Source organism: Armigeres subalbatus, chromosome 2, assembly GCF_024139115.2.
Source record: "Armigeres subalbatus isolate Guangzhou_Male chromosome 2, GZ_Asu_2, whole genome shotgun sequence".
Taxonomy (NCBI): Eukaryota; Metazoa; Arthropoda; class Insecta; order Diptera; family Culicidae; genus Armigeres; species Armigeres subalbatus.
In genome coordinates, this window is record NC_085140.1 from 51,755,203 (window position 1) to 51,771,812 (window position 16,610).

A 16,610-nucleotide genomic window follows, 5' to 3' on the forward strand; every position below is an offset into this window, starting at 1 on the left:
CATTTGATAACTGCGAGGTACTTAAGACAGTTACCTTTCAGGTATCGTAATAGAATGTGGTTATCACGAATATTCTTATGCCCAAGCAAACCGAGACAATTTCCCATCTAATAATTTCATTGACCGGTTACGGATTTGAGCCTAGCCCTATGCAAGGTCTTCTTTATAGCCGTGCGGCTTATCACTGACCTGCAGAAGACCCTTACTAAGAACTTTCTACCTAGAAGCTTGACGTAATTTACAAACATTTGAATCCAATTTGCAGTAAGGCTATTTTTGGCTAATAATGTATTTTTGATTATTTCTTTCTTGTTATATAGGAATGGTAGAGGTTAAAGAAAGCCAAACTGCCGCAGTCCTAAAATTAAAAATATTGGATACGCTTGCAGAGTACAATGTGCCCATTGGGAACATTTTCTCAATTACTGTCGATAACGGGGCCAATATGGTGGCGGCAGTGAAGAAAATGCGAAATGAACTACAAATGACATTGCTAGAGAACCTTGAGGATGTTGACTGCACAGGCGAACAAGAATCATCACGAGATATACCTTCTGAATTGTATGAAGAGTTCCAAGAGCGAATCAATCTTGTGCGATGTGCTGTTCACACTCTGCAGCTGGCGATCTTAGACGTGGTGAATAAATCCCATGCAGGTGTGAAGAGTCTGACCGAGCTGGCTAAAAAATCAAAAAACGTGAAGTACCAAACGAATTTCGACCATCATGGTGCCTCGCACCCCCCTATTTGGAGCCAAACCAGATGGGGTGGTATTTTTGAGATGGTGCAATCTTTCAAAACGCAAAAATCATTCTTCGAACAACTAGCGACTCAATTTCCTGAACTCGGTATGTATGTAAACACACCAACGTTTTTTTAATAAGGCGATTGCATCAACTGCCACAATAGGAGATCGTCAGTTGCATTCGTCAGTTGCAGGCGAACAAGAATCATCACGAGATATACCTTCTGAATTGTATGAAGAGTTCCAAGAGCGAATCAATCTTGTGCGATGTGCTGTTCACACTCTGCAGCTGGCGATCTTAGACGTGGTGAATAAATCCCATGCAGGTGTGAAGAGTCTGACCGAGCTGGCTAAAAAATCAAAAAACGTGAAGTACCAAACGAATTTCGACCATCATGGTGCCTCGCACCCCCCTATTTGGAGCCAAACCAGATGGGGTGGTATTTTTGAGATGGTGCAATCTTTCAAAACGCAAAAATCATTCTTCGAACAACTAGCGACTCAATTTCCTGAACTCGGTATGTATGTAAACACACCAACGTTTTTTTAATAAGGCGATTGCATCAACTGCCACAATAGGAGATCGTCAGTTGCATTCTAGCAAAAATTCCGCTTGAGGCCCTTCCTAAATATTTTAACAACAGCCACTACACCTGATGGTATAATTGCAATATTTCCATTATCAGGCGACAGGTGGTGTTGCTGTCTGTTTGTATCAATGTAATTTTGCATATACACTAGTGACATCTGCTGTTCGATATCGTAAGCTTTCAATGTTCCTTCCACACACACGAGGTGGAGAACAGTCTTGAAAAAATTGAAAGTATACAGCTAGAATTTAGTATGGAGGTACAATGAAATCTCTTTTATTGTTTAGAACTGTAAAACAAGTCGTGGGAACAAAAAATCTAAAAATTATTTGTTGCTTTTTGACCTAGGTTTCATATTGATGCGATGCGTAGTTAATGAGAACGGATGATTTGTCCATACAAGGAAATTTATTTTACTTTAAATGTTGTGGCGCCATCTCGTTCAAACAGCACCTTTGCCTTTGCCTTATTGCGCTTCCAAAAATCTACCATTGACGCCCGCATTCACGTATGATTTATCAAAAAGTAAATATGCAATTTTGCATATAGCCTTTTTGATAAATCATACGTGAATTGAAATAATTCACATATCTCAGATTCACATTACTTATATACCTTTGATCATCATAGATCTTACCGACCACTGGAATTTCGTTGACAATTATTATGAGGCATTCAAACCGCTGTACATTTGTACAAAGAAAATGCAGGCGGAGCATGTATGTTTACCCGATTTCTACATGGCCTGGCTAATGGCAATCAGTGAAGTGCGCAAGCTCAATGAAAACCCGTTTACTCCTGAGCTGATGAACTCGTTGACTACGCGATTAAAAGCTTTGCGTGGATCTAGAGCTTTTAAAATGGCTCTTTTCATCGATCCGAGGTTTAACTATCGAGGATCGAAGTTTTTTTCACCTGAGGAAAAAATGGAAATACAGGTACATATATTCATTTACAAAATGTCATAAGAATCATTCAAGGCGGTTGATTCTTATTCTTCGCGCTCTCTTTCTTTTCATCTGAATCAGTCGTCTTCTGTCACGCATACAATCACGAACAACACACATGGGGAGAACTATTGCTTAAAGGCTCTCCCAAACCCAAGCAATATCATCGCTGCGACGGCGTCAACTAATCGCCGCGATTATATCGTTGGGTCGCTGTTTCATTTAAGCCTCCATACCAACGGCGACAGTCGCCAAGCGATAACACTATCGCGTCGCGTATGTTTGGGGGAACCTTAATGCTCCCATTTTTCAATAAAATTTTCATGAATCACACAAGAATACTATCATTTATATTTTATAGCCTGCGAACATGCTCCAATTTACTTTCTTTCTCATCATCCCTTCTCAAGGGTTTCATCAACGAAACGTGGCAGCGAATTCACCAACTGCAAACGCCTTCATCTGCTTCTCACATGCCAAACGTATCCCTGAACAGCTCCGAACACAACGACGACTTTGATGAATATCTCACCGAGATGTATGGTGGATCCGTGAATATGGATCACGAACTAAGCGAAACCAGATTTCTACAACAGCTACAGTCTATCGATCTCGAACCTCGTCAAAACCATAACTATAATGTCTGGGACCACTGGTTGCGCCGGAAAACAACACATCCGGAGTTGCATGCCGTATCCATGATTGTACTGGCCACTCCTTCAAACCAAGTTTCCGTTGAGAGAGCCTTCAGTGCTCTTGGGTTAGTATTATCTAATTTCCGCACGCAGCTGGCAGAAGAAACCTTGACGAATATTCTTCTGGTAAAGTTGAACAAGGCTTTATTCCCACAAGCGATTTCAGCAGCTTACAATTGGAAGGAAATCGAACTAAAAGATAGGGTGAAGCGGATGGCTAACGAATAAATTGATTCCGACTCTCGAACACAATATAATATAATAAAAGAAATAAAAGTTTTCGAAAATAATCATTTTTATTAACTATATTATTTCCATGGCTCAGATTTATCATGCAGTAATATTATTCAATCATAGGAGCAAAATTACTAATTTTATCATACCGTGTATTATCGTTTGCTGATAAGGGATTATCACAACAGTAAATCAGATGTGAATAAGTATAACATGGGAAATTCCAATGAGATCGTGTACGGTCCTCTCAATGTATGCATCTCAGTCGCGGATGTTTTCATATCCATTGAACTGGCTATCCTATTTCGCCGTCGTGAGGGTTGTGTTGCAATTCATTCAGAATTCCAGGAAAACATGATAACTGGGCTCGTCCTAATGAGCGGCACCGACACACATTCGCACACATTCGTTTCTCTATCATCTTCCTGGAATATGACAAAACATACAATAGATATTATTTAGTAACAACTAAATTCTAAGTTGATTTTTGAAATCAGCTGTCACTTACCGTGCTAGAGTATAGCTTCCCAAATCAAATTCCAAAAACTCACAGCTGCTTTTGTTTCGGCTTTGCTTGAAAAATATCCTTTTTCACAAAATAATTCACGGAATACTTCTTCCTTCATGGAAACATATCTGTCAAGACTCAAGCGGGTTGCTCGGGTTGCTTATTCAGTTTCAGCTACATCGACACTGTTGTTTTATAGGAGCGTAAATCACAAGCACAAATAACGACTGTGATGACTAACTTTGTAGTATTCGTTAACTCACAATATTTTGTACTTCCATAAGATGCGGAGTTCTACTAAATTCCATTGATAGGTTGCAGGCGGGGTTATAATTGTCAGAACAAAATTCTAAAAAAGAACAATGTCTTAGTCCCATATGAAATGACAATGTTGACATATTTTAATCTAGCCATACATTCGTTAATGACTTATTCGGATATTTCAAATTCAAACAATTATTGAACTGAATTGTTTTTGAAACAATTTGTGTACAGTTGAACATATTTTTGGATTTCATATTCTTTTGTTACATGATCATAAAAATGCAGTCAATTAATAATTTGTATGCACTGTAGGGTCGAATGGACAAAAAGATTTATTTCGAAAAATGTATTGAAGAGTAAAGTGAGGTAACAATTTGTAAGGCTTTGATTAAATTTTCAAATCAAATTCAAATTTGGACATTTATGGACATAGATAAAACAAAATGGTTTTCCATTTTACTGCTACTTTAATTTGATTTTGAATCATAAATTTCAATAGAACATAAAAATACAAAAAAACTATAGGCGTTTTGAAATGTGGAGGGCGGTTTGCATTTCAGAGTCACTTGGATGAAAATGCATGGAATGAATTTTGTTTACTGTCATTATCATCGGGGCAAAAATGAATAAGAATTATTTAGGTGTTCATTCTCAGTTCAACAGTTTACGAATGAGTGTAAAGAAGAATGTGGGTACAACAACAATGCGATTGACGGAGTGTAACCTCACATGAGGTAGTAACAATTCATTTTCCATGGCATTTGATTCATTGGTGACTGAATTCAATGTTGTCTCGATTCTCTGCGATTTCACTAAAATGAGTTTGACTTTTTTCTACCCTGACTCTAGCTACTAGTTTTTAATTAGGTTACAATTGTAACATTTAAAGGACGGCAATTCCCAGCCGATGTTTTTCTATCCGTGGGTTTATGACTGGGTAATCTTCGGACTCATCCATTATCCCTGATAAGCTGATGAACGTTGATATATAAGAGATTCTTCCCAACCTTGTTATTGAATGTCCAGCCTTCCTTATCATCCTTCCAAGGATGTGACGATGATAGTGACATCGATGACGATACGCTCGGAAAGCAAAAGGTGGGTATAGAAAAGAGCTGAGATAGATAGCTGAGATAGCACTGCATGTTGACTGCGGCTTCAGAATGTTTATTATATTACTGAATATCTTCTCGTCGATATACTGGGAATTGGGATGGTAGATCATTTGTAGCACAACGGTGACCGTTTCTGCCCATTACTGCTGTGGGAAATCATGAAAGTGATTAAAGGATCGATACACGTCTAAACACTTCCAAAAACTTTCCAAAACTTCAAAAAAAACACAAGCAAGATTAGCGTATGACATTTGATTTTGTTTAGTTGTTATCGAAGCAACGATGTTCCTACTTTCACGCGTTGCTGTGATTGAATAGTTCGACCGTCATACGTTAAAGCGCTAGTGTCGTGCGTTCGCCTGATTTTGGCCAGAGTGGACTATATTGTTAATATATAATATTTGATAGCAGTTTGGCTGAGCTGGAGATTCCCAAGGATTCGATCGAGAAATACTCTTTCAATGCCAAATTCAGATCCCGTTCTCCTTCTTTAACACACGGGCAGATATGGAAACTATGATAATCGCTATAGTTATTGCTGGCTGGGCAAGATTCTACAGTACAAGGGCCATAAACAATCCACCCAAGGCGTGTTTTAGACGCAACTGGTTCATTCTCACATCCTTCTACGATTTTTAAGGCATGCCCTAACCGGCAGTTCTTCATTCCCACGAGAATTCTCGGTGAAATGTTTTCATAGGACTTCAATGGTAACGCTTTGAGATGATCGTATTTAGTCAACATCTGTGGTATTGACAATGACTGTTTCGGTAGGGACAGATGTTTGATCGTATGCACCTCTGGAATCTCAAACACTTCACTGGCGTCGTTTACACCGGAAATTTTCAAAGATAGCATGACTGACTCGTTCTCCTCCCGCTGGTGTCCACCAGTCCAGTTGAGACATAATGAATGTTCAGTGTTCCATTCAGACCAAGCTCTTTTAGCAGGCTATGCTCCATGAAGGTCGCCGAGGATCCGTCATCGTGAAAGTCGTATGTGGTAACTCGCTTCCCATTACCGTAGATAATTACGGGTACATATCGAAACAATACTTTTTCCGATGCCTTTGAATGAGTATTGCAACTCTGTGTCGTTGGATTCTCAGCGGCAATATTTGATGTTTCAGGCTTAGCATACCGCTTATCATCATGCAACAATTTACTATGCATACATGGGCAACCATTTCTACCACATGGTGTTTTCACCTGACATGCACCGTAGTGTTTGCGAAGGCACTTCCTGCACAACCATTGCTGCTTAACAACTGTCCAGCGGGAACCCACGTCCATATCTAAAAACTTCTGAGAAATCTCAAGACAACTGCACTCTTCCAGACAAACTAGACATCCTTTCGTTGGTTTGATCGGACGGTCTTCTGAATAATCTTCAGTCACAGATAAATGTTCAGAATGTACATTGAGATAGTCATCCTCTCGTCTTCCGCGTCTCTCCGGTCTTTGAGCACTAATAGATGGGATTGTAAAGGCTCCCCCAGAGCTAAGCGATTTCATCGCCGCGACGGCGACAACTAGTCGCCGCGATTCGATCGTGTAGTCGCTGCGGGCAATGTTTGATTTACGCTTCCATATCAACGGTGACAGAATCGCTGTCGCCAAGCGATAGAATCGCGTCGCGTGTGTTTGGGGGAACCTTAAGGTCTGAGGGAAGGGTTTTCCGTTAAAAAAGCACGTGGTAGCACTCTCTGAGAGAGGAAATTGCCCAATTCAGCCAGAATGACGCTGTCAGTGTCGCCAAAATTATTTCATCATTATGCAGTTGTGATGGATTCGTTCACATTGCACATGCCCGACGAAATGCAATGTATGCGCAACGTGCTCACCTTCCCGTGGGAACCTAGCGTAGTCAGCATTATTGAGGATATGCGCAGTTTTAACGAACCACGCAGAACAGCTATTACTAACCATAGCAATAAGACAAATGTAGTACTAACACGAAAGGCAATAAACCAGTCTGGTACGAACAGTCGAAAGTCGCGGTCATTTGTTAAGCTACGATGACAATCCTTTTCCTTCAGTAAACTACATATCATGGCGACCAGTGCCAGAGTGAATTAGAAAAATAATTCGAGCCTAAGTGAATCAACCCATTAGTGAAAAATTATTTTTTTCAACGGGTATACTAGAAATGGGGAAAACAAGCTCAAAAAACGAGCAATGGGTAATGTTTTCAACATAACCGCGAGTAGACGTAGGTCTTGTATAAACGTATTGTATTTACATTTAACTTCTTACTTTTGCATCTATGGAGTTTGATTATAGGTATTGATATTGGAAACGACAATTTCCATGCTTTGTAGAGTTATTAGCAATTTGTTTATTCAAAACCTCTGGAAATAAAACTAATAATTAAATACATACTTAGAATTGCTTTGTTTCTAACTATTAAGCCCTTATTTACTCAAGCAAATGTAGGTCATTTATATATATTTTAAAAATCTATTTATAAAATTTTCAGACCTGGAAAAAATGTGCTATTTTAGGGGAACTCCCGTTTCCAAACAAAGAAATACAGCACCAATTTCGTTGTTTCTTTTTGCTAACATGCGTGCTTACTGCTGAAAACACTTTCACAACAATAAGAAACAAGTCAAGGAGCAGTAACCCTACTAAAATAGAGGAGGTACTGCTAATACGTCAACGAAAAATTATTCAATGTTTTGATTCCAAACTCTACGTCAGGTTTATTAATACAATTTCTCAGAAAATGCAAAAAAAAAACAATAAGATAAAGTTTATTTAAATATTCTATTGGAAATAATTTTTTGTGAACTTTTTTAAAACATTTACAAGTAATACAGCGAAAGTTTCTAAGCTGAAATGGATATTAACACCATTGACGAATACATAGACGGAGTGGTGGCCAGTTTTCCGGGCACCACTTTATACCCCTGGGGAGTGAAGCATTACAATTAAATACAACCACTCGACCATTGTGAAGCCCCTCAGTTCAAACGCGCGTCAGTTTGACAACAGTAGTTGTCAGTTAAACATTTTTGTTTACCTCTGGTGCTTCTGCTAAAATTTTGACACAGCCCTCCAATTATACTCTCAGAATTATACGGAAAAGAATGTTTTCTCGAGTCGTTCACCGTCGGATTGGAGATGTCGCCAAGAGGGAGAAACCAAAAACTGCTTCCCTGAGGAAATCACTTCCATTGTGTTAACGAAGATGAAAGCAACCACTGAAACCTACTGGGGCACCCGGTTGGCTGGAGTCTAGTCGGAGGCGGCCACCGAACCTTGGATAACCACCGACACAACAGTCACGAGAGCATGGGACACCGGAAATCCACCAGTAGTGAACCGATTTTCCTACACCGATGAAGGTTCTTCCGGATTTATCCCGAATAGTGGCCAAACTACAGAAACATGATTCACCCCGGTGGAACCATCAGCAAGAATAACAACCTTCAGCGATCAAAAAGCATCTCCTTGCCGACGTATCATTACCACCAACAACAGCATGATGCCTTCGACGAATCAGAAGAAAGTAGAGTGCTGCTACCGCGGCTGGCTATCCAGTAGTCCCGCAGATGAACATGGTAACACCTGGAAGGCGAGACTTCGATGGATCACCATCCAGGGCACCAGGATCACGAGGATACACCACAAATCAACGAAAACTGATCTACTACTATGGAATATTGAACAAGAAACGCTACGGTTCTACGGTATTGCTATATGTTCGGCAACCAGGGGCAGGACTATCCGAGTGGAGGAAGCGATGAACAGGCAACACCAAACCAACACAGCCAAAAATTAAGGATAAGAATAAGAAAAATGCCCCCGTCTCACTTCCATTAGAAAAGGTTAGTTCCCATATCCGGTAAGGCTTTTATAATTTAATATAAAATAATGTCCTGTATTTCAGTTCGAACATGAAACGGAGGTCATCGAGAAGCAAAGCATTATCGCATCCTCTCCTCTTCCCAAACTTATTCGGATGCCTCATCACCGCAGCCTTCTAGCGATAATAACAGCATCAATCCAACGCGCAAACTTTGGCTATTTAAAACGCAAGCCTTGACCAAGAAGAACCTGACATAGCCAAACTCCTGGAACATCCGACGCAAAGTACTCTGCCAAGAACGGCCACAAGGTGCCACTGACTCTGTCCAACAGCACTGTCTGTCCTAAAACTTATGGGACGCAAAGACTCCGACTTTGCAGCGGTACACTGGACAAATCAAAGTCATGCCTTAATCTGACATCGTTCTTCCGACGGGAAAAGACCTTTGATATCGTAGTGCTCGAGAGCGACCGGCTGCTGCGCAGCGGTGAAGACACCGCCCATGTGCTAGAAATTAAATTGACCATGTCGGCACCGATTTAACGACTAAAATCCACCGTCAAGTCTCTGCGGCAGAAGGATCAAGAAGAACAGCAGTAACAACAACAACACAAACAAATGCAGATGCAACAGTTGAACCAAAGTTCAAATCCAAGGCTCCCAAAAAGAAACGGCAACAATCTTAATCAACCCCAATCACCTCGATGATGGAGTTCCAGAAGAATCTGCAACTCGCTACTCAACGAAAATCTGAAGCCCCTGTAAACAATCCCATAACCTTGCTCCACAAAAGTCAGCTCCATCAACTCCACGACCAATCAACACAAATTGTCCGAAGTTAAGCAGACTATCAAAGTGGAGGCGCCAATAATAGTCTGATTATATTGGTGGAACCAAGCAGGAAAGAATCTCCAGAACGGGAGAAACCTTAATCCTGTCCCACCTCCACCTCCCCCACCCAAAATAAACTTTTACTTTGGTAGGGCTGAAACGCCGAAGTAATCTTCCAAAGAAGAATCATCAATAAAATTGAAGCTACAAATAAAATTACGAATTACAAATAAAATTGCCCAAAGTAGGTGATCTGCTAAATGTAAATCTTTCCGCTCAATCGTAATTTCTTTTCTTCCATGCAACAATGTCTAAAATGCTCTTTGTTCCATTATTAACGAAGGTAGATTCCATATTAGGGAATATCCATTAATTACGTAACGCAAAAATTGGCCATTTTCAACCCCTCTCCCCAATGTCACACTTTTTGTATAAATAATTCAAATTTGTTGTATGGATTGTCACACTTCGGCCAACTCCTTTCCCCCCTTTTAGCGTTACGTAATTTATGGATGCTCCCTTAGGTATCCTGGACCAGGTTGGTATTCCCCACGTGCAGCAAATCACGCAACTTTTGCTATTGCCGATTCTAAAGACACGATAGTGTTTTCTGAAAATGTTGTTTCACCAAGTGTTTCACTTGATTGTTATTCCGCAGTATTGTCTATCCGGAATAAATTTATACCGCTTTTTATACCGAAGTTGGATTTTTCTCCAGATGCAGGCAACTTTCCCAACTTCGGAAGTAGTGCGCTGGATTCGCCTAAAGATGCGCTAAACAACGCATCAATTTGTTTGACAAATAAAACTTCGGAAGAAAGTTCGGTTCGGTCCCGACTTCCGAATTCTAACTTGGTGCTACGCCGACAATATAGTCCAGCAGTGATCTTCAAGCGATAGTCTTGCATGTGATAAGATAACGTGTGTCTTAAGGATTTAATATAGGAACAGCCACCTCACGCAAGACCAAGATAATTCCCAACAGCTTAATCATTTGATTCGAAGTTTTGAAGCAAAGTTTTAAAGCCTCCTTTTGTGTTTTATTTCGACACACGCATGGAACCGTTAATTGGATTACATATTGACAAGCAGAAGCGCAGCGAGTTAGTCAGACCTAAAACGATAAATAGAAAAGGCGATCCCATTCCAATAATACACAATCTGCCATCAACTTTGCTGCCCGATTGCAATACAACTTTTTTGTCATAATTTTTAATGCAAATTATCGGCATATCCTAAGGCTGTCGTAACAATTTCATTGAACAACCTTATGAAATTTCATAAGTCTGACAAATGAAATTCTATTAGCCTTCATATGAAATATAAATTAAATTTCATTTTCAAATTAAATTAAACATGAATTATTGCTGTTTAATCAAACGTATGGTGTTTTTTATATTTATATAAAGTTATATTTTAATATTATATATATTATTTTAAAATTATATAATAATAAAACAAAAGATTTTAAACTAAGCTATGTCAATCATTACTCAGAATGATCTTTACGGAGATTATGACCAATTTACATGCAAGGTCTCGGCACTTTAACATCGATTGAAGGATTAAATCTGAAAAAAAAATGTGAATTAGTTTTGGCGAGATTTTTCAAGTCATAACATTTAGTCGTTTTTACAAAGCATTATTGTCAAAATTTATAATAATAATTACGCACCGAATCCGATATATTGCTTTACACCACTGTAACATTGTAATAATGTACTCTAATTAGCTTAATTGAAGTTTTAATCTCGGTTTTAATTTGGCCACACTAATAGCACAAACATAGTTGGCGCTAATAGCCTATATACTGCCGTGAATCGCATATCTGTCCCATCTTTGCTGGGTTTCCTATTCATATGGGACAAATATGCAATTCACGGCAGTATAGTCTACAAGGTTTATTACTTGATAAATATCTTGATGTCTAAGTTCATGATTTCTATGTTCACTGGGAATATTATATATCTATACAATGTTTCATATCGAGATACTTTCAAGTTTTAGAGCTCGTAGTTTTCATGGGCTATAATTTACATGGCATTTATAAAATTGAACTGAAACACTTATGCTTAGTTTGAATAATAGAAGTGAATTGAGCAAGTGCTTTGATGAATTTTTGAAGTATAAGGGACATGGGGACAGCCGTATAATTGAAGTGGCCTGAGGGTAACTTCAAACCCTCTCCTTTTTGACATTTTTTTACGGCTCGTTTGATTTAATGGTATGAACCGTAACGCTTTAACTCTCTCTTTCAACAGTGTTACTTAATTTTCGATAAAATCGGTTTTTGAATTCCGATAATTTAGTCAGAGTTTAAATCATATGTAAACAACTCTTTCCAGAAACTTTAATTTCGAAATATGTTATGGGTGAACTTTTAGTGCGACGTTTTTCTACAACTTTGTCTAATAAAATATTGTTCAAAGTCCAATACTTCCAATGCCGAAAAGACTACGAGCTATACCATTTGATACTACTTGACTCCAATCCTTTTAATTCCACCACAAAAAGTGGTGGAATTGAATGGAATTGTACAAACTCGTCTTATGACAAGTAAAAGACATTCCATAAAAATCTCAGAATAATTTTCTGATTGATTCGAATGTTCATATACTTGAAAATAGAACATACTATGTTTCATATTAAGATTCGCCCGAGGATTCGCCATATCAAGTGTTGTAGCTCGGGGTCCAAATATCTGGCTGATATTTCAAAACATCGGTTTTGTCTACACCGCTAATATCAAATTCATGTGGACAAAACTGGCTGTAATAATGGAGCCAATCATTTAGTCAGAGTTTGACTTTTTTGTTAAAAACTATTTCCAGCCAATGAATTTCAGAATTGGTTGTATGGTGGACTTAAGGCGTGATGTTACAACTTTGTCTAATACTTATTTACAGCGTGAGATAACCAGTTTACTAAATGATAAGACATTTCACTGATTCATTATATATTCAATTTGAAAACCGGAATGTGTGACTTCCGAAGTTAGATTTTTCTCGCTATCCGTACGTTAGATCTAACTGAATTTATTGTGATGCTGTGTAAAGAGCCCATTGAAAAACTGTCAAATGCAACGCAAACGTATCCTATGTGTGGGGCTCTTAAGGCTTCACCTTATTAAATTAAAGCAGCATTAGTGAAGCTAGGATTAACGGACAGATCGCGAGAAAAACCAAGCTAGCACCGTTTATTCCGGTTTCCGCTTGATCGAATATACAAGTAATTTAAATTAGGATTCTAACTGTAGAGCAAAGTTGTAGAAGCTGTATACTGCCGCTAACCGCAAATCGAGCACATCTGTATATGGAGGCCCATATACAGATGTGCTCGACTTGCGGTTAGCGGCAGTATAGTATTTATAGTAATCCATTCTATGACAACAAATTTCAAAGTTCTGTTTCTGTAATGAGATATTGATTGACACCATCCTAACTGGGTAATAAAAAGTTTGAGCAGTTTGTATGAAAATGTGGTATGTATTGAAAAATCAATGCTTTTAAATAGCGCTATCAGTCCAAGTATCGATCAGAATGCAGGCCTCTCTAGGAAGGCTAAGAAGAAGAAACAATATTTTAATAACTACAGACTTACCGGAAGTATGTGTCCTTATTGCTTGTTTCCTTTTCTATTGGGACGGCACGCTTCTTCTCTTCTAATCGGCGATGATTAACGAACATTTTCATTCGGCTCGATTGTCGCTGGAGCACCATTTCGAACTCATTGGAGTTGTTTGATTGCGACGTAATTCATGCTCCTCAGTCAAGATGTTTTTGCCTATGCAATTAATTAAAAATCAACACTGAATCTCTTTCAAAATACAAATTTAAAGGATAAACCTTCAATTTACACTTACCTCCGGCCGGGCCTCCGGCTATTCCCATACAATTCCCAATACGTTTGTCATGGAATCCGAAAATGGGATGGTTTTGTAGTGGATTTTGATAGGGTGCTTTCAATCGGGATAAACGTAAATTAATGCAAGCGGTTGCTCCGAGTAAAAATCTGTGATAATATGTCCTTGTTGCTGGCAGTTGCTGTTGTTGAGTTCACAAAAAACATAGGCATTATCACCGTCGTGGGCATCGCGGGTAGGTCACGCCAGCCAGATCGCTGTCGATGATCGTCATGGATCAGCTTCTATTTATGCTACTCTTCAATTAACTGTTCAAGAAAAGATAAATACTAATGAAATAAAGTGTTTTAAAACGTAGCTGCAAAGTCTGAGCCACGGGTTACTTACCAATAATAAGTTATAGCTTATGGGTCATTCCGCGCCAAGTGACCGAGAAAAAGTGAAAACTTGCAGGTGAATACTATGAATTCCAACCAAAATAGGTGTATCTACTTACTTTGGGCCTACATTTCGAAAAAGCATTTGATCCGACCGTTTGAGCCGCCCCTCCGGCCAAACACTCCTCCCTGTTTTTGAAGATTTTTAAAAACATGCCATTTTCAATAATCGATATCTCCGCCCCTGATAAAGCTACAAAAAACGTAAGTACCAGTTTTCCGCTTGAAATTTTGTGAGGATTTTACAAAAAATATTTCAGATGCAAAACAGTGTTGCCAACTACATTATTTTTATAAAAAAAATAAAAAATAGCATTTTTCTCAAAATACGTATAAATATTTTTTTGATTTCTCAGCGGATTTGAGTTTATCAGGCAATTTCCTGTCAGGAACACTTATCGTTACAAAGTAAAATGAGTAGTTGCTGAGTTATGACGGTTTTCGTTAGGCATAATCGAAGGTTTTTATTCAGCATATCGTTCAATTCGTTCTGTAAAGGTAAACAACTATGATAATGTAGTTTTTTTAGTTTTATTCGAATAATTTACAAAAAAAAAACATATTTTTGCAGCACATAATGCTTTTGAGGCCAGTGATGCCAGATTTCCACTGAATATGTTTTAATGGTTTAAAGTTATTTTTACGATTCCTGTTCATAATACTTGGTTTACAGTTCGTCTTTGATTGATAAAACGGCCTACTTTTCCATACCAACGAAATGGGTGATTTAATGACCATTATGCAACTCAAATGGGTTGCATAAATTTCATTAAAGCACTCATTTGGGTGCTGTAATGACAAACCAACATTAGGACAGTAGTTACATGACTACATTTTGCTCAATTAGCTCTGCTTGTGGGCTACAAAGGTTCAGTTTCAATAGATCTTGAAACGAGGGGAATGCTTTGATTCCATTAACTTCAAGTTTCAAGAGAGATCAAGTTTTGTTCCCGTAAACATCAGTTTGAAGTACTCGTGGATTACACAAACACATACTGTATAAGTGCCTGCTACTCCTGCTAAAACGCATTCGGGCGGCCAATGTTCGTCGAATTTGATAAATCCAATTTAGTAAAAAAAATGTCCTTGATGAGGGCAATATTTCAGTCAGATTCGCTAGAACCAAACGCTTCTGCTTCTGCACCCGTTTTCCTCCTTCACGCACGCTGTTGTACTCTTTTTTCCCTGAACTTTTTGAACGATTTCTTGTTGGAGGGGATTACCCCTCTTAAGATTGGGGCAGCACAAAATACCTTTTGTGTCAACGCATTTTCATGTTCCTTACTAAGCGTTCTGAACACTGAAATTCGTCTGAAGATAATAAAATTTTGATAATTATGTCAGAGCATAAATTTATAATCAATAAGGGGTGGCCCATAAACCACGCTACATTTTCGAACCCCATCTTCTTTAATTCCTTAGTACAGATGTTCCCAAACTTTTTGGATATGCTAGGTGGGTCTAGCAGAATCCAATATTGTTTGCGACCCACAAGGTGCAAAATGAATTGACTTTTAGAAATTTAATAAAAAGTGAGTTATATTGAGCAAATCATAATAAATTACTTTATATTCCTGCATTGATTGGATTTGGATTGGTTTTAGATTGGATTGGATTTAGATTTGGATTGAAATTCAAACGATTTGGATTAGTTTTGTATTGGACTGAATTTGGATAGGGTTTCGATCAGCTTTGGATTGGATTAGATTTGGATCTGAATTGGATCAGATTTTGATTGGATTTAGATTTGATTAGATTTAGATTGAATTTGGATCTGATTTAAATTGGATTTGTATATGATTTGACTGGATTTTGATTAGTTTGAATTTGGTTTAGATACGGATTGGATTTCGAATAGATTTTTCAATTGAATTTATAATGTTTTTGGATTGGACATGGATTTTGACGACCAGCTCAGTTCAGCATTCATATTTTCACCTGTTTTGCATACCTAAAGAAGGCTATTTACTTCTAAAATGTGTTGTTCTTTAGTCATTTGTTTATTAGTATTCCAAATCTAATCATTACTTATAAGATTCAAATCTAAAAGCTGGTATACATTTTAGGACAAAAAGGGACTCAAGTATGAATCAAGAGTTGTCTTTCGCGGCATATCAATGATTATCCCATGACTATCCTGGGGTCGATAAGTGTTTTGACAGAAAATTGCCTAATAAACTCAAATCCGCTGAGAAATTTAAAAAATATACGTATTTTGATAAAATGCTTTTTTACAAAAAATAATGTAGTTGGCAACACTGCTTTGCATCTGAAATATTTTTGTAAAATCTTCACAAAATTTCAAGCGGAAAACTGGTACTGACGTTTTTGTAGCTTTATTAGGGCAGAGATATCGATTATTGAAAATGGCATGTTTTTAAAATCTTCAAAAACAGGGAGGAGTGTTTGGCCGGAGGGGCGGCTCAAACGGTCGGATCGAATACTTTTTCGAAATGTGGACCCAAAGTAAGTGGATACACCTGATTTGGTTGGAATTCATAGTATTCACCTGCAAGTTTTCACTTTTTCTCGGTCACTGGGCGCGGAATGATCCAAATAAGATTTACTA

General features: G+C 38.3%; 1 protein-coding gene, 2 long non-coding RNA genes and 1 pseudogene across 4 annotated transcripts; 2 read left to right on the forward strand and 2 right to left on the reverse strand.

The window, feature by feature from the left end:
• Positions 1-294: 294 nt before the first annotated feature.
• On the forward strand, positions 295-3,268 carry LOC134214385 (uncharacterized). Of its 2 annotated transcripts, none has more exons than XM_062693770.1 (3): positions 295-848; positions 1,966-2,273; positions 2,693-3,268. In XM_062693770.1, exons 1-3 carry the CDS (start codon positions 323-325, stop codon positions 3,203-3,205), a joined length of 1,347 nt encoding a protein of 448 aa, XP_062549754.1. In that variant the 5' UTR covers positions 295-322; the 3' UTR covers positions 3,206-3,268. The 2 variants fall into 2 exon arrangements, with proteins under 2 accessions (XP_062549754.1, XP_062549753.1); XM_062693769.1 differs by lacking the exon at positions 295-848 and adding an exon at positions 981-1,263.
• A 74-nt stretch (positions 3,269-3,342) lies between these two features.
• On the reverse strand, positions 3,343-4,028 carry LOC134214386 (uncharacterized). Its single transcript, XR_009979764.1, has 2 exons — positions 3,720-4,028; positions 3,343-3,636 (listed from the first exon to the last, which is right to left on the reverse strand). It is a non-coding gene; the product is annotated as an uncharacterized LOC134214386 (long non-coding RNA).
• Positions 4,029-7,275: 3,247 nt separating this feature from the next.
• LOC134208973 (uncharacterized) lies at positions 7,276-9,994 on the forward strand (annotated as a pseudogene).
• Positions 9,995-11,113: 1,119 nt separating this feature from the next.
• LOC134214387 (uncharacterized) lies at positions 11,114-14,012 on the reverse strand. The gene is made up of 4 exons (XR_009979765.1): positions 13,992-14,012; positions 13,605-13,912; positions 13,343-13,525; positions 11,114-11,313 (listed from the first exon to the last, which is right to left on the reverse strand). It is a non-coding gene; the product is annotated as an uncharacterized LOC134214387 (long non-coding RNA).
• Between the last annotated feature and the right edge of the window lie 2,598 nt (positions 14,013-16,610).

Bases quoted from the DNA above. Each gene is read 5' to 3' on its own strand.
- LOC134214385 (XM_062693770.1), top strand. From the start codon at position 323: ATGGTAGAGGTTAAAGAAAGCCAAACTGCCGCAGTCCTAAAATTAAAA. The intron at 849-1,965 runs GTATGTATGTAA...TGATCATCATAG, and splicing joins GACTCAATTTCCTGAACTCG to ATCTTACCGACCACTGGAAT. The intron at 2,274-2,692 runs GTACATATATTC...TCCCTTCTCAAG, and splicing joins AGGAAAAAATGGAAATACAG to GGTTTCATCAACGAAACGTG.